A 24,935-nucleotide genomic window follows, 5' to 3' on the forward strand; every position below is an offset into this window, starting at 1 on the left:
CATAGTGCATGCAGTTCTGGTGCCAAGTTATGGTTAAGAACATCAGTGAGAGTTTTCACATTTTAAATGTTTCTTAGCAACTGAGATGTACTTGTTGCACAGCTCCTTTGCAGAGCAAAATCATTAAGGAAAAACACCCACCCCTGTTTAAATAACATGGATTACATCTGCTGTCCATGAATTAAGAATTTAGCATATAGTGTCTAATGGGAGGAAAGGGGGAATCACAACATCAATTCTTGATAGCTTTGCCTTCCCAATAATTTGATTCTGTTCTAACAATTGTGCGATCTAGATGATATTTGATAAGAGGAAATTGACCACCTTTAGCTAGCATACCTGCCTGCAGGGTAAGCATCACATCATTGCAGGACCAGCATAATTAATCGTGTTGTGAGCCTGTGCTCAGAGGTAGCTGGTAGTGCACCCCCAAACAAACGATTCAGAAAGGCACTATGTCAGGCAATGGGACTGCAACAAAAGAAACATAACAAGGACAATGCCATTCAGTTTACGCCATGTATTCTAGGTGTTTGAATCTGATCAAAGCACATCCTAATTAGTGTTCAATTAGTGTTCAAGAAAATAGAACAAAGGTTACTTTCAGTCAGCTCTACAGTCGTTGACTTAGAGCTGAATAGACCCAGACAGGGAGGGCAGATGTTTGTTCTCTTCATCGTTTTGTAATGCCATTCCAGGCATGATTACAAAGCGAGACTTAAATCAGGATAATCTGTCCCAATCACACCTGCTGCATCAAAACTTACAAGATAAGTTTATGTCAGATGTCTAGATGTTTCTCTAGTAGTCTTTATTGGCTTTTGACAGCCTTAAACACTATGGGACTTACTTCCAAGTAAACTGTACATTTATTATGCATGGGCATGTGGCAGATACAGGTTAAAGTGAATCAGGTTGTTGAATTATGTTGAATTATTATTAAATTATACTTCAGCTTTGTCCAAGTTTTATTTTTTCATTGGTACAAATTTACATATGAAAGTAGAATATACTACTACCCAAAATAGTTAAATAAAATTACTATTTCTATAATAGTACCAAATTAACGGCACAAACCTGTTCCTCAGTAGCCCTAGCACAGTGACTGCTGAACCTGCGCTAGCTGTCGTAGAAGTGCTATAAAACTCTGCCACAGCTTAGTGTTTAGGACTGCTGGTGGGAAGGCCTCTGCTGTCCTGCTGATGCCATATATCCAAGGAGCACCTGACAGAGCATGTAAACTCCCATTGGGCAGCAAAGGGGTGGGGGGGAGGATTTGGACAGGGTGTAACTGGGAGAGCAGAAACAGGAGTGGATCAGGCCCAGGAGGGGGTGGGATCGGTGACACTGACACATGCCAAATTCCATCCCCCATCTTCGGCCTGAAAACCCGACCTCGGGCAGTTCACATGTGTGCCAGCTCTCTAGCAGGTGCAAATCTGAGTTGCCCAATTGCACGGGCTGGGGCTTTACATGGGGAAAGGGGACAAAACTTTCTAGTAGGGCTCCTAATATAGGCCTGCACCAGAAAAAAGGAGTGCAGAATCTGGAGGTTGTACTTAAGGAGCAGTGCAAATTATTTCATTGTAACTATATAACTCACCAAGACCCAACTTCACCTAGCCTCTATGTACTCATAAGTTTGTCCGAACTGGAATCCCCATTTTGTGCCATGAGTGTCCGGCATGCTGCATTATACGAAGGAAACCAGCATCAATGTGTCATGCGTGGAGAAAAAAAAAAAAAGCACAACTAATTCTGATGTTATAGCCTGTTGGTTTTAAAATTACATAGGTTTTAGATGACTTGTGTTGTGCTAATAAGACATCTGAAGCTAAATTAAAATCAATAAGGCTATCTGGACATTTTGAACACAGAAGCCTCTCCTTATGGCCTTTAATTAACCTTCACGAAGTATGGACACATTTAGAGAATGTCTGTATTAGCCTTGTAATCTTTTATGCTTCAAGATTGCTGGAAAGGGAAGAATTATAGAAATGAATTTATCTCCTTTGGGAAGAATATTGTAGGTTATGTTCCATCTCATCTCGTTTTCATACTCTGTTTTATATTGGGCTATATATTACTGATGTTCTAGTGATGCAGTGCAGGATAGAGGGATAAATTTGCTGGCACAAATAATAGGGGTTTGATTCATCACCTCCCTAAAGTCAATTCCATGCTGCCTTCACTAAATATTGCTTGAAAATGTTTTATTTTTCTTTTCATTTTCTAAATTAAATAATGTGATAATTATTCACTATTTACCTTCAGATTTTCTAATTAAGTTTTGTTTTCAATTCACAGAAAGATTTGCCAGCAATTTTTTTAAAAAAGGTCTTTGCTGTGTGTGTTTTAGCACTTCATAGCCCACGTTCAATCCAATATAATTATCCACACACTGTTAAGACAGGAGGCAACCTTGTGGGTTGAAAAACCACAATATTTTTCAAACAATAATTTCCACAAATGCTTGCCCAAGAGCTTGCGAGGTGCTATAATAGTTAATAGTTAAGCTTTCATGATTCTGGTTTTGTAAGCTCTTAAACACATGAAAGAACATCTCCAGATTTCATCTCACTTTTCTTGTGCAACAGGCTAGCACAGAATGTAAAACAACCCTTTTGTGAGTGGAAGACAACTTCCACAAGGGGTGGGAGGAATCACCTTTGAATCCATCCCTATATTTTTATTGTCATATATTTATTTTATGTTTATTTTCTTGAATTTTCAGAACTTCTTTCAAATAGTTAGTAACCTTTTGGATGAAGAGAACAAAGAAAAATGGGAGGACGCACAGCAGGTAAGTTTGTTGACAAAGCCTCTTACTCAATGTCTTTTATTTAGAACTAAACTGAACAATAACCAATAGTAAGACTTGGGGCCCAATCCTATCCAACTTTCCAGTGCTAATGCAGCTGCAACAGCCTCAAGGTAAGGAAGCAAACATTCCCTTACCTTGAGGAGGCCTCTGTGATCCCCGCCCCCCAGTTTGCAGCACATGCCCCTTTGGTACAGCTGCATCGGGCTGGAAAGTTGGATAGGATTGGGCCTGTATTCTTCTGGGTTAACTGACAATGTAAAAGGTTACTGTCTTGGGATTTCGTAAAGAAACCTCATTTTATATATTGCTACTACCTTTTGGCTTGAATTGGCTGCAATGGCACTGAAAGGAAATGGCTGTTCCTGCAAGGACAAAGCTTTTTCATCAGGCAGCTTGGAGAAAAATAGCCATATAAGAATGACTAGTGGTCTCCTTTGTCAGGTTTTTAATTGTTTTTCATGAGTTCACTGATGTTGTTGAAGGAGGTGGCTTCATTTTTACACCTCTGTCATAAAAAAGCTATATTTGAACAAGGTATTAGCCACTTGACACCTCTGTGCTTGGTATGACAGGGTTTGAAAAAGAGAGTCAGTGCTGTTCTGCCCTGCAGCCCTGAGGGAAAAATGTCTTCGAATCACTACTCACACTTCATTTTGTATTTGGGTACCCAATGGGAAAATATACAAACGCCATGCCCCAGTTGTGAAGGACACACAGGAGTTTAAATCTTTGCGTCCTTTTTTAAAATGTATTGAAGCTGTTCATGCTGCTGCATAGAAATTAGGACTGAACCAAAATGTTTCCCCATTTCAGGCTTGAGGGCAAAAGTAGTACTTTCAAGAAGGTGAACTATTTTCTCCAACCACCTAATGTTGAGATAGTTTTTCTTTTATGTACCTGTTCACTGTCATTTTTCCCCATCTGCTGCAGCAGTAGCACTTACAGTAGATACTCGCCTATAGTACCAAAATTTTTACCAAGTAATCAAGCTCCAATCATCACTTTGCCTGATCTCCGGGTCAATCAGAAGTCAGAGCCTTTCAACTCTGAAAGGTTTGCAGGCAGGCACCTTCTCAAGCAGCAGGCAGGCACCGCTCCTTAGAAGCAATGCAGTTTCTATTGTAACTTTCCTGCCAAATTCTCCTCTCTATTTCTCTTTATTCTCCTCCTTCCCTTTTGCAAATGCTGTTGCAGCCTGGTTCTGTTTAGCAGAGATCTGTTTTTTTCCACAGCAGGATGGGATCCTCCTTTCCATTTGAAGCAAAGTCTCAGGCTACAATTCAGTGCACCATTACTTAAGAATAACTCCCATGGAAAGCAGTGGGTCTACTTCTGAGTAAAAAGGGTTGCAAATATATGCAGCTGAATCTCTCTGCTGTGAATTGAATTGCACACTCCCAGCTATGTGGTTATGGGTTGTATGTTGTATATAGAGCTTCTGGCTTAACACACCAGACACCTTAAAGGTGGATTTGATTCATGGTTCTCCTGCAGTGGTTCCCAACCTTTTTCACTTGCATATCCCTTGGCAGCCAATTTCCATAAATTGTACCCTTCATATTAGCAAAATGTTTGTAATACAAGCCCTCATCTCCTCTATATGAAAGCCCAGACTTCATGTATTCATCACAGTGTTTTCTCTTTTCATCTGTTTGAAGAACAGAAAACTCTGCCTTTGCACTGTTTTGCACCAGAAGTGAGCTGAGAAATTCTGGGTGATTGATCACTTTCCATATTATGTTTCAGCTTTTTTACTGTGCTGGTTTTCAATCACTGGTTCATACATAAATGGATGACCAAAAACTAGCTATTGGTGGGGCTTTCACAGCCAACTAGCTACCTCCCTTCCTGCCTTGCTGGTCCTTGCAAGGCTTCCTGCCTTGCAAGGCATTCTGGAGCATGACCTGCCTTTTTCTGCCATTATGCCATTCTTTTTCAAGTACCCCTAAAGGTCATGTTAAGTGTCCCTGGAAGTACATGAATAACAGGTTGGGAACCACTGTTTTACTGGTATGTAGTTTACAGTGCACTTACTTTGATAGTGTTTACAAAACGGTGGTGAAGACCAGAATTTAAAAAGAATAAAAATGTATCTTAGGATCTTTTACTATGTTTTTAATAAATTAGAGACTACAGTTTTTAGGGAACAATTAGTAGTAGGTTATTTTTCAGGATCTGGCCTCAGGTAAAATCAGACAAAACTATAGTCAGACACCCCCCTCAGTTTAACCCCTAACTTATCTGAGGGTCATAGAAAATTCCATGATTGTTGGCTCAAAACCTGTCCTCGACTTATCTGTGGGATCGACTTATAGGCGGGTGTCTGCGGTACATTTATATGTGTATTTCTTCCCTGTGGTTACTGGGCCATAAGAACATGAGAAGAACCCTGCTGGATCAGACCAAAGGCCCATGTAGTCCAGCTTCCTGTATCTCACTGTGGCCCAACCAAATGTTTCAGGGAGCACACAAGACCTGCATCCTGGTGCCCTCCCTTGCATTTTTCAAATGGCTAATCCTAGATTATCAGGGATCACATAATGAGTGGAATAATGCCAATCAAATGTTGCTACGTCAGAACATTACTGAGAACAAATAAAACAATATTTAGGAAGTATCACCCTCATTTTTAAGTATTGGTGAATACTTCCCCACTCCCTTTCAGCACTATTAGATGTTGAAGAAAATGTTTGTGAAAAGCTCCCCAGCTCTCCTTTTCCTCAACATTAGTGAAATACATGGAATGTGCTTTCAAATATTGCCAACAAAGGATATGGCTCCTGCTTATATACATTTTAGAGGACAAAGTGGCCATTTATACAAATGTGCATGATAGGTATGTTCACCAATCACAACTGACACAGTATGCGTATTCTTGAAAGAGTTTGAAATAAACTCATTTATTCAACCATACCCTATATATCCATCTTTAATAGTGTTTAATTTAGAATAATGTTAAATGTTGAGCTCTTGCAGTTGCTGTATGAAAGCCAGGAAATTCTTTTTTTTACCAAATGAACCATGGACTACAATTCTTCTCAGATTCAAAGTTGCATACAGCCATACTCCTAAGAGCCAAGGAAAATCATGTCATGCCCTGGAAAGAAAATAAGATGAGACTCTCCTAGGTTTGCACATATTTAATTTAGAGTGCCTGAAAGAAAACAGAATGAGATTGCTTTGCTGGGAACAGCTTACTTTCAAACAGTTGTCCTTGTTTAGATTAGGTGAAATATTCATGGTCTATTATAAACCATACATGCATATTTTATGACCTTTGAAATGGTAAACGTAGTATCAGGACTTTCAGAAGTCTTTCTGTAGGATGTTTCAGTTTAGGATGCTTTGCACAATGTATTTAAAACGTGTGTTTTAAAAATTGTAAAACCGTCACTACGTTGACTGCCCAATCCTACTTCCCACCAATGGAGTCAATGCAGCTGTGCCAGTGGAGCACATGAGGCATCCAGTGGTGGTGGGGGTAATCAGGAGGCCTATCAGAGGTAAGTATTTTTATTGGTGTAGCAGGCATAAGTCCAAGGAGAGAAAAGGGAGGGTGGGCTGAAAAATAAAGGATAAGATGTAGCATGTGTGTTTGCTCCAAGATCCTTCCCCTCCAGCCTCCCCCTGCCTCACATTGAAATGCCCCAAACCTCTCCCTCCCCACCCATGCCTCCAACTAATTGCACCTGTGGTGCTTCCCAGAGCTGCTTCCACATGTGCTGTGCTTCTCACTGTTTGGCACACGATCATAGTTTGACTTTCACATTCCTATAAATGTCCTTCTGCTGCTGGAATGCTAGTTCTGGCAGAGCCAGGCCTCAGTAAGATTGGGGGCTTAGAGCTCAGACTTATCCAACTTTCCAGTGCTGATGCAGCTGCAATGTAGTCCTGAGATAAGGGAACAAACATTCCCTTACCTTGAGGAAGTCTCTGTAACTGCCCCACCACCACAGGATGCAGTGTATGTCCAATTGGCATGGCTGCATCAGTGCTGGAAAGTTGGATAGGATTGGGCCCTTAGGCTACAATCTTATGTGCACTTTCCTGAGTGTAGGTTCCATTGACCACAATGGGACTTACTTCTGAATAGACTTGCATAGAACCGGGCTGTTAGTCAGGCATGAAGAGGAGGTGATCAAAACACTGTGCCAGGAACACTTTGTACTTCCTTAGAGTTTTACATGATAGAGATAATTGTTTGAAATTTCTCCCCTCCTGAAACAAACACACACTTAATGAAAACCCCTGCACAAAGAAAGTTAGCAAACCTGAAAGAAGGCAAAGCTAGGCTAGAAGACTTTATCCTGATAATACAACTTTGCACATGCAGGAGCACTTTGATGTGTGGCTTTACTGACACATTTCATCTTCCATGTGAGTATCTGAGGTTGCATGACTCCAGGCAAACTTTCTCCCTTTGCAACATTTGAATCAGCCCTGATTCCATCATGATGGCAAAGCTAAAGATAGACTTCTTGCCTGGAAGCTGTTAGTGGAGCAAGATCCAGGGAGAAAATACTGGACAGCCTGAGCACAGCTGGGTGAAAGAAAGTGCAAGGCAGCTATTGTCAACCTTTTTCAGCTCACGGCACACTGACAAGGCACTAAAATTGTCAAGGCACACTACCAGTTTTTTACTTACATTAAATTACTACATTACAATTAATTTTTAATTAATACAATTTAAACATTACATGACAAAGGGCACAATCCTAACCAGGTCTACTCAGAAGTAAGTCCTGTTTTGTTCAGTGGGGCTTACTCTCAGGAAAGTATGGTTAGGATTGCAGCCAAAGACTCGCAAGAAGTTTGGAGAGGAAAGTGTATGTGATTCTGGAAAGGAGGAAAATGTTCTGAAGTAGGGTGATCAGATGTTATTAAAGTGCCAGAAATGCCAGAAAATGCTGGCAAAGAGAGGTCAGATTGAGCACATAGTAGAGAGATGTGGGGTGAGGGGCAATGAAGAGACATGAGTGAAACAACTGCGAGATTCAGCTGGAGGGGGGAGAATGTAAGGCAAGTGATTCTGGACCTTTGGAAGGTGGGGACAAGTGGGGGAGGGACAGTAAGAGAGTACTAACTGCAATTATGAGATGGGGGAATGTGCCTGTGGGACTTACTTCTGAGTAGACATGCCTGGGATTGGGCTTTTGGTCACACTTTTTTTTCTTAACTACAGGAGCAGGCAATTGGCACTTCTCTTTTCCTCCCTCCCACAGGCACATCCCCCATCTCATAATTGCAGTTAGCACCTCTCTTACTGTCCCTCCCCTCATTTGTCCCCACCTTCCAAGAGTTCAGAATCACTTGCCTCACATTCTTTCCCCACCACTGCCAATTGCCTGCTCCTGTATTTAAGAAAAAAGAGTGTGACAAAAGAGAGCGACTAAGCTGATTACGGGGCTGGGGCACCTTCCTTATGAGGAAAGGCTACGGCGTTTGGGCCTCTTCAGCCTAGAAAAGAGACGCTTGAGGGGGGACATGATTGAGACATACAAAATTATGCAGGGAATGGACAGAGTGGATAGGGAGATGCTCTTTACACTCTCACATAACACCAGAACCAGGGGACATCCACTAAAATTGAGTGTTGGGCGGGTTAGGACAGACAAAAGAAAATATTTCTTTACTCAGCGTGTGGTTGGTCTGTGGAACTCCTTGCCACAGGATGTGGTGCTGGCGTCTACCCTAGACGCCTTTAAAAGGGGATTGGACAAGTTACTGGAGAAAAAATCCATTATGGGGTACAAGCCATGATGTGTATGCGCAACCTCCTGATTTTAGAAATGGGTTATGTCAGAATGCCAGATGCAAGGAAGGGCACCAGGATGAGGTCTCTTGTTATCTGGTGTGCTCCCTGGGGCATTTGGTGGGCCGCTGTGAGATACAGGAAACTGGACTAGATGGGCCTATGGCCTGATCCAGTGGGGCTGTTCTTATGTTCTTACTGTGACCAAAAGCCCAATCCTAAGCATGTCTAATCAGAAGTAAGTCCCATTATACTCAATGGGTCTTACTCCCAGGTAAATGTGGATAGGATTCCTCTAAAAGGCAAGGCAGGGAGGGTCACTTTGGGGAGTTGTAGGCAACTGTGGCAAGGAAAAGGGGCTTTTGGACCCTTAACCAGCCAATTCTTAGGCTGGTGGCCTCAGCAGACTTGTTGGCTTGCTTGCTCCTGCCTCCTTCATTCTCACTCACTCTACCAGGACCTCCTCTAGGTTCCTCTGGCTGCTGAATCAGCATGCAGAGGAGGCAACACGGACTTAATACCCAGTCCTAGGCCCCATAATATCAACAGGGCTTATTCCCAGGTAAGTGAGGATAGGGGTGCAGCCTTAGACTCACTCAGCAGCAGGAGATGTAAAGCAGCTGATGAGGGTCAAAGCAGCTGCTTCTCCCATGCATGGGATTGCTGCCTGTCTCCTCTGACCCTGCAGCACACCTCACGTGTGCCACGGCACAGTGGTTTGGTCTAAGGGGAAGAGATGACAAGGAACTCTAGAAATCTGGCTTACTTCAGTTTTGTGCAGATATTTGCCATCTGTGGACAGCAAACAAGTGAGGGGGCATATGGAAGCACACACTGACCAGCAATGAATGCCCTAGTCACACCTCCCAGGCATTCCCATGTTCAGCGCAGTGCTGAAGATGGGCAGAGTTCATGCTCAAGATTGAGAACCCTGGCCTAAATTTCAGGAAGGAATTATTCCAACCCAATCCCCCAATTCAGCACTGTCCTTTATAGACAAGTACAGAATTTGGAGATGCATGCCCAATGGTGTTGCTAGAGGGGTGCAGGGGATGCGGGCCACACCAGGTGACGCGCCGGGGGGGGTGATGTGCCCTGGGGGAGGATGCTCTAACATAGCGGGGTTAGGAGCTACCATGTCATGCCATACACCGTTGGATGTGAAATGGACAGCGGAGTGCAGTGCAAGAAACAGAATTGAAATAGTTCCTTTCGTTCAAAAGCTATGGCCAAAAAACCGGAAGGAAAAAATGCATGGAGCCCTATGGAAAGTGAACGTGAGCTGTATCGCGTGTACTCGCGAGTAGGTGTACTTGCCATAGTCTGTCGGAAAGGGCAGTCTGAGAGGAATCCAAGGACACTGGAATGGTCCCGATCCAATGAATGCAGCCCCCCAAAAACACCTGAGAAGCTCCCCCTCCCAGCTACAAGTTTGAGTCTGAAACGAAGCCACATGGCTGCATTTACTTGTGAGTAGGCAGACTTGTCCTAGTCGAGGCAGGCTGAGAGGCTCCAAGGACGTCAGAATGGTCCTAATCCAATAAGGGCAGCCCCAAAAATACCAGAGAAGGAGGTTCCTCCTTCCCAGCTGCAAGTCTATGGAGCCTTATGGAAAGTAAAGCACCCTCACAGTCGTGTTTACTCACGAATAGGCAGACGTGCCTTGGCTGGTGGTCAGGCCAGGCAAAGGGGAATGTGAGGACACCAGAAGGGTCCTGATCCGATGGAGCTGGAGTGCAACAAATGCTCCAGAAGGCAGCCTCCTCCCCCCCCCACCACTAAAAAGGACCAAAAAGAGGCTTGAATGGTAAGGGGGAAAGTTTTCTATTTTGCGCTTGTGAAGCCAGTTGGGTCTTTATTCTGATGTGCCTGAAATAGAAAAACTTTAAACTGGGTACTGGGAGGGCTGAAGGGCTCACTGATTCTTTTTGGGGGGTTGTTATTGCAGGCAGACTACATTGACCACTATGGGACTTACTTCTGAGTAGACATGCATAGGATTGGGCTCACAGGCTGCAATCCTACCCACACTTTCCTGAGAGTAAGCCCATTGACCACAATAGAACATAAGAATATAAGAACATAAGAACAGCCCCACTGGATCAGGCCATTGGCCCATCTGGTCCAGCTTCTTGTATCTCACAGCAGCCCACCAAACGCCCCAGGGAGCACACCAGATAACAAGAGACCTCATCCTGGTGCCCTCCCTTGCATCTGGCATTCTGACATAGGACTTACTTCAGAGTAGATTCACTTGGTGGAACAGGACTAGCTCCCCCTTATTTAATTATTTCTTTTATTTTAATTTAATTGTTTATAATTATTTATTTTAATTTGCTTGATGATGTCACTTCTGGCCATGACATCACTTCCAATGGGTCCTGGACAGATTGTCATTCTAAAAAGTTGGTCCCAGTGCTAAAAGTTTGAGAACTGCTGCAATAAGATGTTAGTAAGTTGCCACAGGTGTGTGTGTGTGTGACTCTACAAGTTTTCAAAATCACTAAAATCAGAATTTGGAGGAATAATACCATCATGTTATATATCAATCAATGCGTAATTTCATGCAGAATGCAATGAAACAAACCATATTGAAATATCTGTGTTCTAACAAAAGCTACAGCCAAAAAACCGGTGGGAGTGGGGCGATGGTACATCACCACATCCACCTGGGGCGTTGCTCCGCCCACTGCATGGCCTCCCACGCCAGGTGACGCGAATCCTAGTGACGCCACTGTGCATGCCCAGGAACATAACTCCTGTTTGCCCCCATGCATTTCCCACCTGTAGATGGCAGACACCTGCATTAACCACATGATCTGAATCTATACACTTTGTTTTTCTGTTTGGCCTCACTGGAACTTTATGCCCATGCATATTTGGCCAGTGGCATTTGAAGCAGGGTAGGTATGCCAAGTAGGTGGGCTAATGGCCCAATCCTATCCAATTTTCCAGCTCTGGTGTAGCCACAATGGAGTCCCGAGATAAGGGAACAAATGTTCCCATACCTTGAGAAGGCCCCAGTGACTGCCCCTCCACCACAAGATGCAGCGCACACCCCATTGGCACAACTGCGCCAGCACTGGAAAATTGGATAGGATTGGGCCCTCAGTAAGGTGTGCCTAGGTGATATTAACCTGCAGCACATTTTACAATCTTTAGACCTTGTGCTTTTCTGTTCATTGTGTTTTCTGCAGCATAAATTAATTTAAAAACTTCACTTCCTATGCTCCAGTTGTCACTAGAGCTGCTGTGGCCCAAACCAATATTGTTATTGTTGCTATATAATGTAATCAATATGAACTCCACAAAATAACGAACAGTCTAGAGATCCCTGCTCTAAGGAGCTTATAATATAAAATTCAACACAATGGAGGTGACAGAAGCGAGAAAAACGGAGGGAAAATATTTTCCATTTCGGTTACACATACGGGAAGCCCAATCCAATCAGGGATTATGGCAGCATATCTTGCAATCCACTACTGTAATTCCTGGTCCAGCATTGCAAAAGGCATGTGCTGCTGTCATGAATGGTGGAACTTCTGGAACAAATAGCTAGGACGTACAGTGGATCTTGGCCGCCGTTTTTCATGCTGAGGTCCTATAACCCTTTCCCTGGCTCAACACACCCCCTCAGGCTCCTCAGACTGATGCCAGCTAAATAGCTGGCACAGGTCTAAGGAGACCCATTGAAGGCTAAGGAGCTTACAGGGAGGTAAGTAAAAACTATTTTTACTTACCTTTTCTATGCTGTTTGGTTGCCCTGCCACCATAGGGTGCAGCGCTTGCTTGGTTGGTGCTGCTGTTTTACATAGGCTGTTGGGTGAAAGGACTAGGTAATTAGTTTCAGTAAGGATTGAATGTTGACAGTAAGTATATTTTTAAATGAGTGCGCACGAGTACGTTTGGGATTACAGCCTATACTAAGATTCAAAAAATGTACATTGTAATAAATAATAGTCTTCAGACTTATCTCAGTTCTTATTTTACCCTCTTTTGTTAATCAGATATGTTCTTGGAAGCTGTCGTGGTAACATGCATGGCTAATGTTCTTAAATGGGTCTACTTCTGAAATTCATAACTGATGAGTGGGACAGATCTAAGCACTGCTATCATGATTCTTGGATTTAGATAGACACTGTAAAGGCCAAAAACTAATTGCTTGGGAAAATCTAAAAAATTGATTAGGATGGCATAGGTGTTCCAAGTTCCAATATTTTCTTGTGGTGGAAATACTTGTTAAATTAATCCCACTGTATTTTTTGGTTCTTGTAGTTACTGTGTGTCTAATCTTCATTTCTTAGATCTATCCAGGCTCGATAGAACTAATGCAGGTGATTGAAGATTTTATACACATTGTTGGAATGGGGATGATGGACTTTCAGAATTCATACTTAATGACTGGAAATGTAGGTAAGAAATAGGAGTTTCTTTTATCATATAATATGCTAAATTGCAAGTATTCGCCATTTAGGTATTTTGTGACTAATTATATTGAGACCCACCTCTCTTCCAGTAATACCATTCATCATTAGTCGTCAAATAACACATATCTTATTCCTGGTGGAGCTCTCTCACAAAGCAGTTTGGTCCTTAGGAATATATAAGAGACATTTTAACCTCTCATGTAATACCTTAAGAAGCAGACTAGGAATTTGGTAACAAAGCACTTTTTGGAACAAAACATCAAATAATGCTATTCTGAACTGAGGTTACTTTTGCAGCATTTTCTAATAATGTGGTCCCATTTTCCATCACTCTGTTGTGTATATTATGATATTGAAAAGGAAGAAATAACAGTTTTCTAAAACTAAAATACTAAACAGCCTGCCATTTGCCAGAACAGGAAGGCGGGGTACCACTTATGACTCAGTATATATAACTGCCTCTAGTTAGGCAAGGGCATGTAATATTAAGAACTACTGCTTCATACTTAACAAGTCTATGTGCCTGCATTTTTGTGTCTATGGTTGCATTTGTATGCCTTTGTAAACACATTCTAACACTTTTATAGGGTTTTTGACAAAAAAGCAGCACAGAAATTCAAGCATAAATAAATATTTGCATCAGTTACAGCTTTAGAAGCAGGAACTTTGACTCAGACACAGCAGCACTTGATACAAGTTTGAAACAAAAGGGACACTTTTGTTTCATAAGGGACACTTTCGGAAATTGTTAAGAATACTTATATAGAGAGGTTTTTTTGTTTTTTTTAAAAACTCATAAAAACACAAAACACCACCATTTTGTGTTTAAAATATCTGAAGAAAAGCACATAACATCACATTTTGGAGTTCAAGATATTTTCCAAATTAAAACAATTACTTTTCTAGTTAGAAATAATACTGTGACATTATATCATCTACCTAGTACACTTTTATAGTGTTTGATATTAATAAAAATGAGAGTGAAGTTCCATAAGAGCTTCACTCTTCCTTTGCCTAGCGCTCCAGGCAGGCTCAGCTAAGGTGGGAAAATGGGAGCACCTCATTAGCTGCTGCACAGGTGGGTGCTGGGCGAACTGATGTCCTGAAGGCTGCATGCCTTCTAGAGTCAGTCCACCAGAATTTTCGAACCCTGCCCACCTTCCCAGCCTGAGATTAGCTGGTCGCTCTGTTAGGGGGCTGGGTAGGAATTTTTTGTTGCCAGCCTGATTGGCCTTGGCTGGTGATTTTTTTCACCTACCCCAGATTGGTATGGTAGGGTATTGTGTTATGTGTTTAGAGTTATTTGCCTTTGGTCACTTGGGCAGGTGTCATGCAGGCAGGGTAGCCAGGACAGTAGGGAATATGGCATATATTCCAGTGTCAGCAAGGTCGGGTAGTGAGCCAGGTCTGCTCAGACTATACTTGTCCGGATTGCTGAGGCTGGCTGGCAAGCCCCCAGGCTGGACTGGGCAGAGGACAACAGTCGGCACAGCCTCTGGGGTATCTGCTCATCCAGCTACATCAACCCCTAGGGTTTGGTGTTGATAAGCTCTCTCAGGCGATGACCAGGAGGGCTTGGAGCCAGGATGTGATGCCCATGTAGCCTGGGGGAGGTAGACGGCTAGCACTGCTTCTCCCAAATTAGAAGCCCACACATGTGTATGTGTGTGTGTGTGTGTGTGGGGGGGTGTTTTAGATTGAATTTTATAGATTTTGTGGTTTGTAAAGCAGAAAGCTGTATTATGTGTTTTTATTCCAAACACTCATTACCCTTACACCTCCACAATGTGCACACCAGACAAAGGCTTGGGATAAAGGCTTGTATCACTTTATTAATACAATCAGAAAATCTGCAGTAGGAAATAAACAAAGAGGCACCTGCTAACTGGGCAAAGATGCACCTTTCAAAGTGATGTCCTCTTATATTTAGTAGGGGGAGAGCAACTGTCCTTCTTTGCCCCAGCATGGCATCTTTTCCAGTTGCTGTTGCTGGTATCTCTTCTGTATTTTTTTTTTCAAAAAGATTGTGAGCCCTTTGGAGACAGGGAAACATTTATTGATTTATTTTATTATGTAGACCATTTTGTGAACTACTCTTGTTGAAAAGCGGTATATAAGTTGGGGTATTTGAAAATGGTTTTATTTTTTCCCACATATTTCTGAAGTGTCCATTATGAAAGTACCTTTGGTTTCAGACTCGTCTCAAGTGCGGCTGTGTCTGAGTCAAAGTTCCTGAGGCTGTGCTGGAATAATTTGCACAGCTCACACATTTAATGCTATTCTAAGAGTTAAATATTGCAGTTCTAAAGTGCTAAATTTTTAGGTGCTGACACACCTGTGTTTTGTTTTGTTTTGTTTTGAACAGTGTTTATCGTAGAACCAACATTTCAGGTTTCATTTCAGAGTAGGGGAAGCAGTTTTTACGCAATGTTTCAAAAGCCTGCTCTTGGATATTTCAGGAATCAATCCTTTAAAAATACAGTATGTTTTAACAGTGTTTATTATAAGAACATAAGAAGAACCCCGCTGGATCAGGCCAAAGCCCCATTTAGTCCAGCTTCCTGTATGGTTACTTCTTCATAACTAGAGACATAGATGTTTCTGAAAAATATGATCTAAAACTCGAGATAGTGCAGAGTGTTACCTTACCCTGATCCTTCCTAGTAAGATGCATTACAAACTTATTTGGGTACCCTTGGACACAGGAGTTAGTAAATAAGATTTACAAATAAATAAATGTTGCCACTGGATTAGCAGTTCATAGCTATTATGACTGTGCCTTGCATGCCCTAGGGAATATTTAGGTCCTTCCCCTCTGCCAGGAAGGGGACTTTACTCATTGGTAGAGCACCTGCTTTGCATGTCTAATGTTCCTGACATTCCCAGGTAGGGGTTGAAAAGATCTTTACCTAAAATCCTGGAGAATCTCTGCCAATCAGTGCAAATAATCCTAAACCAGATGGACCAAGGGTCTGGCTCAATGTAAGGCATCTTCCTGTGAAATTTTTGTGAATATTAATACATAACAAAAGACTTCATTCAAATTTAGAAGAAGGAAAACAAAACTTGTCAATGTGCTGGACCCAGCAAATCTCTGGCTTTTCCAAAGTCTGCACTCATCCTAGTCCATTGGCTATGCAACTGCTTCTGCTCCTAGATAGGTGTCTGTTCTTGCTGAAGACCAGGGCTGTATGCGTAAGCACCCACTACATTGTATATGGTGGGGAGTGGACTTGCTGGCTTTCTGACCCTTTAGGCATACAGTATTTTGATCTGATTGTTATATGAACTGTATTTCCATCTCTCAATTCCTAGTCCAGTAGACTGTATGGAGATGCCACTGGTAACCAGCACCACCATAATTAGTGATTGACAGATAGGTGATATAATATGCACTATTGGAGCTGCTATGCAAGAGACTTGATACCTAGTGCAAACCACAAGGTGCCTTTCACTGTTCTGGATAAATAGGTCACATTCCACAATCAGCTGTAGGACAGTCATTACTCATGTTGGTGCTGAGTATATTTCATTAGATTGTATCATAGGTTCCTCAAAATGTAGGTTATAGTAAGTAGATGCCATCCTCTTCATTTTAAGTTGTAGAAAACCCCCATGCATACAGTGGGGACTGCCAGAATACTTTTGGAATTGAGACTTAAATACCCTTGAATGAATATCTGAGGTTAGTAGAATAAGTGTTAGCATATAGTCTGAGAGAGTAAATGAAAGGAAAGGAAGTGACTATTAAAGATACTGAACCTGGCAACAAGTCCAATCATATAAAATGCTTCACTGGTGCTAGAAAAGCTGGAGGCTGCTCTTGCATGGTCCAATCAAAGGTCATTTGAGAAGGGAGAAATTGGCACTGAAAGAAAGAACACTGTTTATAATTTTCAGAAGGTCAGCAAAACCAATTTTGAGACAAAGATTGTTCTGAAAGTACTGATTATGACAGAATAACGAGAGGTGAGATGTTGTTGTCCTGGACATAAAAAGACGGAGAGATGATGAGATGCTGCTTGTATAAACAGCTGTAGCTAAAGTGCTGATCCATTTAACATGCACATTCACAGCAAGTGCCTGCAGGAAGAGAGTGTAAATTTGCAGCACATCAGAAAACTTAACAACTAAGTTATTGCTATGTCAGTTAACACCACAGACTCACTTTCAGATAAGTTTTCATTCAGGCAGAAGGAGATATGGTGGAAAATAAGGCTGTTTTCACAAATGACCCTTCAGTCCTATCCGATGTGTGTTTATTTACTAGTAATTTCTATTGAACTTAATTCCAAGTAAATGTGCAGTGGATCATAAATAAAATACATTTTAGAATAATCACGCCTATGAATTTAATACTTAAAAAATACACTTTTCTGCAGTCTGTGCAACAATAAATTTGCTGGGGCACAATCCAGCAAGAGTTAAAGATGTACTTAAATATCTCCCACTGGAATGGATAAGTTCTAAGCTTACACTTAGCTGTGCCCTTGGATGCCACAGGATGCATTGCTTTTGCTATAACATGTGAACTCAGCTACTTTTTGGAACTGCTCAAAGTAGACTTTAGTCCAGAGTAAGAATGTGTTCTGGATCACACAAAATAAGAATATATTCTAACAGTTCAATCCGACATTAACTCCCTGTGTGGTGTTGCAACGGTGCCTTTGCGATGCCCATTGTATCCTGTGGGGGAGTATGGACATGTTTAGGGCCTCCTTGGGGGAACAAAATACTTATTCCCTTCCTCTGGGGTATGCTGCCACCATGGATCAACTCAGATTTGTGCCAGCTATATTGCTGGCTCAACTCCACATTGACCTGTAGTTGTGGTTCAGGTCCCAGAAGGGACTTTGATTTCAGCAGGCACTGCTGCCACTAAACTGCCCTCCCCCTGCCCTGTATCAACCCCTCCCCATCTCCCTCCAGACCCCTGTGCAGGCTTACCTACACTGGTAGGCATTCTCAATCAGTCTTCATTCCATGCACCACTTGCGGTGGTGACCAGGCCACACACTCTGGTGGTGTTGCATTTGTGACAGCCACAAAGGACATTATGCTGGAGGAATAAAAGGGTGCAATCCTAACCTCTTATGTCAGTGCTTTCCAGCACTGGTATAGCGATGCCAAAGGGGCGTATGCTGCAGCCTGCACTTGGGTGTCATTTGGAGGCCTCCTCAAAGTAAGGAAATGTTTGTTCCCTTACCTCAGAGTTGCATTGTCCTTACGTCAGTGCTGGAAAGCACTGACATAAGGAGTTAGGACTGCATCCTAAGTTGCTTAGAGCAGGACAATATTTTGGCTGCTTTACGATGTTGACATTTTTCTTCTGGTGTTGTTTGTCCTTGGCTTCTGCTAGGGCCTTGGCACTTTTTACTGAGGAATTGGGACAAATGAGAGCTTGAACACAGCTCTGTTTGGTGAATTAATTAGACATATTAGACCCAACTTAAATTCACATATATAAATCATTTGAAGACCTCATGTTGACTTAGTGGGCGTTGAACTGGACCTGTGAAGAGACTAACGATCAATACCCAATTCGGTTTTCAGTGTTATAATTCCAGCAAGACAGCAAGGGCAATTAGTTTCCTTGTGACGGGATTCAGAAAGACGATTCAAAGTCACTTGTGTCTTAAAATGAAGAGTTGAAACTTAGATCAAATTGCTTCCATTTTATAACTTTGAAGAAATGATGGCTTGCAAATCAGAAATGCTTATAGTTCCATATTTCAGAGATCATTCTATTCCCCCCCCCCCCAAGCTAATACAGCAATGCCAAAATGGCTACCTGTGCATCACACGGGGAGGTGAGACTTTCCAAGGTCTTCTCTGGGTAAGAAAACATTTGTTCTCTTACAAAGGGATAGGTCTCTGCAGCATGCAGGGTTCCTCTCAATTTCTGAACTGTCAAATTTACTGGTTCTGGTCTACATTGACCCACATCGTGGGAAGCAAGCTAGGATACGATGCCCACCACTGCCACCAAAACCACCCCCTTCCTGGATCCAATTTGCCCTTCCATTGTTCCCCTCACTGCCGTTTGACTTCTGAATGAGCTGTTAGAGACCCAACATATACCTAAATGCAAAATAGGGATAGAGGTTTACTAGGGCCAAACACCAGAAAATAGGAACTGTTCTGGATAAATAGGTCACATTCCACAATCAGGTTGTAGGACAGTCATTACTCATGTTGGTGCTGCAGGCCAACCTGCATGGAACCTGATATTTGCAACTGTCTTATTATGTGTAGAAATCACAGCAGTGTTTTGAATGCAGCTCTGGCTGGAAAATTGATAAAGAAGTAGGAGTCTGTGATGGGCTGTAGAGCAGGCATGTTTTGTACCTTGTTTCCTGAATTCAAGTAATGTTCTGTGTCAGGAGTGATTCTACGTAAGTTCCTGTTCCTTTTGTGCCTTGAAAACTTCACCTGGATGAAAACTTGAAAACTTCATCCGGATGAAAACTTCATGCCGGATCCCAACCCCGTTCCCTGAGCAACGCCTTGGAGAGGTGACGCAAGTCCGAGGAGACCCATAGAGGCTACAGTGTTTTACCTGGGGGTAAGGGGAAGAGTTTCCCCTTACCTTCAGTTGAGCCACTGTGGTGCCCTATCTTATGCTGAATACAGCACAAGCCTCCTGGCTTGCCTGTTCCAGTGCAAGATGGGACTGGGACTTAGACTTCCATCTTCGAGCCTACAATCCTATGCGCATTTACTTGGGAGTAACCTTCTGGGCAGCCTCTCTTAGACATAATTTCTTCCCTGATTTACTTATGGTATACTCCTGTTTCTTCCTCTGATCTAGCATTTATAAGGCTGCTGATACACATTTGGTGGGTTTTGTTTGTGTTTTTTTTTGCTAAAAGGTGCAAAACAACTTGTTATAGCACATGCACAAAGGCCCACTTATTCCCTTGATTATAATTAGTTTTTGAGGACACTATAAGTGGAATCAGCCTCTGTTCATGTTATGTACCATAACTCAAAGATTGAAATAATCAAGATTTATATTGCTGGCATGGCAATATAAGAATAGTGCTTCAGCCCATCACATTATAACATCTGATATTGCTGCCGATCCATTCATTCAGAATCAAATCAAATAAATAGCTGTAAACTGGTCCTTTTGGTTGTTCCATTTTGTTGGATTTGAAAATGCTTTATGAAGCATTGGCACCGGAGTGCTATTATTTTTGTTTCTAATAAAGTACCACTTAAATGCTTGGGGAATTAGGGATAGAAAGCCAATTTAGAACAGAAAAATTCTTTAAAATGTGTTTTATTAGTTTTTTCAATATAACACGGAGCGGGGGAAAACCATAACAATGTAAGGCTTGAAACTCCACTTCCACCCAATAAAACTCTTTATTTTTACTCTTTAAAATGGCAATACTCGTCATCAAGATGTGGTGAGGAAAGGTAACAAAATGCAGTTGTACTATTATATTGCTTTTCCTTCAGGAGGAATGATTTCACTGTTGAAAAGTTAACCATATCATGAGTTCTACTTGATCAGCATGCAAAGATTTGGGCATGACCTCTTCATGGAAACCCTAGTTTTTATCTCTGAAGAAAATGCTGACTCTATGGCGAGTGAGGAATGGGGGCTACTGAGTGTATGGGCACTGTAGGGTGCTACTGGTTCTTGTTGGGTTCTGCTTGCTCCCATGTCAAAAATGACTGAACAGGGATAGAGTGTCACAGATGGTTCCAAATATGACATGCTTTTTTCCTTTATATGGAACTTATTGTTCCTAAATCCCACTGAAATTAGAGAAATATCTCTATTCTATCAAAAGTTATGACCCCAAAACCAGGAAATAAAAATACAGCTGTGTTATGTAACAAAAAGAAGATTTCCTCAACTTGAAATAGACCAATGAGACAATGTTTGAGGAGCCAATGAGATGTTATTAAGATACAGCACGGAACCAATACGGTGATAATAAGGTGACACCGGGCTGGGGGAGGGTGACACCACTAGTGACCAAAATTGTGGATATCTTGGTTTTTAGGAATAATATCTTCAAGTTATATATCGTTCAATGTGTAATTTAATGCGGAATGAAACAAACCGCATTGAAATATCTGTTTTCTATCAAAAGCTATAGCCAAATAACCCAAAAAAAGAAAAAAAGAAAAAAGAAAACACAGCTGGCTTATGTAACAAAGTGAATTTCCTTAACTCAGAACTGACCAATGAGTCTGAGTGCTCTGAGAGCTAACAAGGTGTTATTATGACACAGCATGGAACCAATAAGATGTTATTATGAGTCAGCTCCCTTTTCCGTGTATCAGACCTAATACTCGAACTCCTATTCAGTTGTGTGAGTGTCACCAAGCTGGCCACTGTGTTTTTTGTTGTTGTTGTTGGTGGTTGCTGTTCTGTTGGGTAACCTGTACTGTTCTACAGTAAAATAAATAAAGTTAATGGGAGTGACACCATGAGTAACTAGACCAGGTGACACCAACACTAGTTATGTTACTGGTGGGAAGGTTGGGTTTTGTTGGTAACTGGTTTACGTGAATTTTAAAGTGGATTCTAAACATTCATGGTGGGCTGTAGTCTATCAATGTTTATTAACATGCTGGCAACACTGAACCTCCAGATGCAGAGGCAGTATGTCACTGACTACTATGTGCAGGGGAGCAATAGCAGGAGAGGGCACTGATGTTCATCCATTGCTTGTGGGGAAATATTCACTGCATTTATTTTCTGGCCATTATTATTATTCATTTCATATCATGACTATTGCTATCTCTCAGCCTTGCTTACCTCACAGGGTTGTTGTAAGGATGAAAGAAGTGGAGGAACCATGCCCACCACCCTTAAAGGAAGAGTGGTACAAGAATGTTGAAAATATGAATGAGTGAGTGAATGTAATGAAAAGTTTATGGTTCCTGAGTGTCAAATGACCTAGCTATGCCACTTTGTCTGCTTCTTATAGGCTGATGAAAAAAACACTGGGGTGCTTAGATTGGGTCTGTAGATTGTCAGGCAATTATTCAAAATTAAAATATCATCCTTGTCCACATTCCTTCCATAAATGCTCAAATATTGGTCATTGTTTATGTGTGTTCAGTCATACAATTTGTTTAAGCAAGAGTCATATTTGCTTTAGATTTTGTTCACTGATTAGTGGTGAACTTTGATTACTAAAGCTGATCTGTCTCAGGGCCCAATCCAGTAGTCGCCAGTGCCTGCAGTACGTGTGTATTGCCGGCTCTAGGTGTTGCAAACGTGCCTCATCGCTGGGCAGACGCCGCGGAGGAGCTGCCGACAGTATCACTGCTGGCAGTGAGGCTTCCTGGAATGGGAGGAAGGTAGGGGGATAGAGAGTTGGGCCCCAGAAGGGGGATGGAGACAGCAGCAGAGTCTGCCGCTGTATCCTATCCCACTTTCTGACCAGTTAACCTGACATGGGCCTCCTCAAGTCTGAGCCCACTCAACAGCAGGTGCAGATCCAAGGCAACCCATTGGAGCCATGACACCATGACCCGTAGTAAGAGAGCAAATGTTCCCTTCCCCCGAAGAGACCTCTAGTGGCTGCCTCAGCTTCCCCAGCCTTTCTAATGTCTTAAAGGCATAAAAATCTCACTTTTGGTTTTGACAAAAAACTGAAATTGCCTTTTTTTTTTTTTTTTTTGGCCTCTAGGAGACATTCTGAAGCCCACAGAGGCCATGGGTAGATGTGTGTGGCTTCTGTGGACCTCAGAAAGTCCACTGGGGGAGGGCTAAGATTGGGCCAAGTCTGGCTCAACATGGGTACAGGGAACTCACCTTGAGCCAGATCTGCAAATGAAAAATCTGCAGATAAATAGGGTCAACCTGTATACTGTCCTTTATATGGACTTCTATTAAAGCCTCTCTATTACTTATAGTTAACTCAGAATGTGGTTAAATTGCTGCTTATTGGTTGAGGAATTCAACAATATCTACCATTCTTTATGTTAGCTGCCTGTGGAAAACAGTAGTGAATTGAAAAATGATATGACTCCCTAGGTCCTGGTTTTATCTAAGATCTGATCGTGGAACCTGAATTAGTGGAGATCTGTGCAGGCCTCATTTTTAAAAAAAAAATTTAATTCCAGTACCATGCTGTACCATTTTTTCAAGACTTTGCTGTCTACAGCAAATAAGTGGCTTTCTCCACACAGTCATAATCTTTTCCTTCATTTCAAAAAGCATCTCAAAATGTTTCCAAAGTACTTTTAGGGAATTGAGGCTTGACTCTTTCTTCAGTGGTTCTTTCCTTCCTGTCTCCACTTGAAGCAATTTAGTGTTTTAAAATGACTGCATTGCATTGTATTATGTCTGCGATTCATCAGATACAGTTTTCATTTATAAAAGCTACAATTGGGGCCGAAGGACAGCATGCAGAGTCTGCCAGCATGCTAAGAACCTGACCCCATTAATGTGCTTTAGGCAGCATGGTGCAAATAGTGACTCATATCACCACAACTATATGGGAACTCTGTATCCTTAGGAGATGGAGCAAGAAATACTGGATTTGTGCCAGAGGCACCCTGGTTTAAAATCCCCTTCAGCCATAAAGTTTACTGGACTTCTGGTCTTTTTTCATTCACACTGTTCACATTGTCTTTCTGCCTAAGCTTTCTCCCAGCATTGTTTAAAGGATAAAACAATGTGTGTTGGAATCCTGTATGTCGCCCTGAGTCCTTTACAATTGGCTTTTTTAAAGTGGGGCACAGACTTCTTAACAAGTAATCCCCATTCCTGCCCTCATTATTTCCTGGGGTTGCTGCAAGTTTGTGCCTGCCTCTGTCAATCCACTAAGTCCCAAAGTACCAATGTGTGTTGTGCATCAGGAAACCACCTGCCACTGTCCTTCTCCTGCCCAAATGCTTGCTGTTGCATGATATCACTGCAGCTCTGCGGGGGGTGCAGGGAATTTTGCTCTTTGTGCCTTACATTGGTGAGCTTTGCAGAAGATTATGCTTTTTGCATCATATGTTGCTGAGCTATAAAAAGCTATTGTTGAGATGAAGGAATTCATCTTATGGATAGCATCAATAATAGATGGGTTGGAGTAGCAACTATATCCATAAATGTTGGAATGGAGAGGTGGTAGAGAGATTGTCCGCATCTTAAGCAAATTAAGTAAATGTGCAGCAGTAACAATTGTATCATAAATTGTAACCATGGTTCTCTGACCATTTTCAGATCTCTAAATCTTCCCTTGAGACAACATTTTAATGGGGTTGATCTTTTAAGATAATCTTCTGTATTTTAGATAACAAAGCTTTTGTTGTCTGTAATGATGTTTACTGTGGCTCTGAGAACATTCATGCTCGGCTAACTTACATGTATAATTTTCTGTTTTTATTTCCATGAATTTAACAAGGCAGCGATTTGAAATGGAGGAGTAGGGAAGAGGGGAAAAATCAGATTTGCACTGCCTTTTTCTGTGTAGAATTTTTTTTTTAAATTAAGACAGTGTGAGATCTTTAAGCAATATATTACTTAAATATATTTGTTACTGAATAACAAATATATTTGTTACTGAAATATTTTGGTGAATGAAAAATACATATATCTGGCGAATAGTTTATTAAGTATACCACGAGCCACTCACTATTGTACAGTAGTTAATAATGGTGTGAAATAGCAATGATTAGGCCAGTGCTGTTAAGCTGCTGAGGGCCTCTGTGGTGGAACAGCAACCTATAAATATAAATATAAATATAAATAAATGAAATTGCATTATATGGGCACCACAGTATCACCAAAAGACAAAAGTAATCTACATTTAAAAAATAGGAAAGTTTTGGAATGCCTTTGGATATGTGCGTGAACTATAATTAGTGCTGTGTTGAGTTTTTGTGATGTTTGATTTTCACCATGAAAACTACCATTTGGGGGGAAAACTACCATAAACATTAAAAACCCTACCTTTCACTTTTG

General features: G+C 41.7%; 1 protein-coding gene across 1 annotated transcript in view; it reads left to right on the top strand.

The window, feature by feature from the left end:
- ADGRB3 (adhesion G protein-coupled receptor B3) overlaps nt 1–24,935 on the top strand; it is a 564,982-nt gene that overhangs the window by 261,521 nt on the left and 278,526 nt on the right. The window contains exons 10-11 of the mRNA XM_066612423.1: nt 2,735–2,803; nt 12,881–12,989. Coding sequence (XP_066468520.1) covers nt 2,735–2,803; nt 12,881–12,989 — 178 coding nt within the window. The remainder of the gene's footprint in view (nt 1–2,734; nt 2,804–12,880; nt 12,990–24,935) is intronic.

This window comes from Tiliqua scincoides, chromosome 1 (genome assembly GCF_035046505.1).
Source record: "Tiliqua scincoides isolate rTilSci1 chromosome 1, rTilSci1.hap2, whole genome shotgun sequence".
In the NCBI taxonomy this organism is placed as follows: domain Eukaryota; kingdom Metazoa; phylum Chordata; class Lepidosauria; order Squamata; family Scincidae; genus Tiliqua; species Tiliqua scincoides.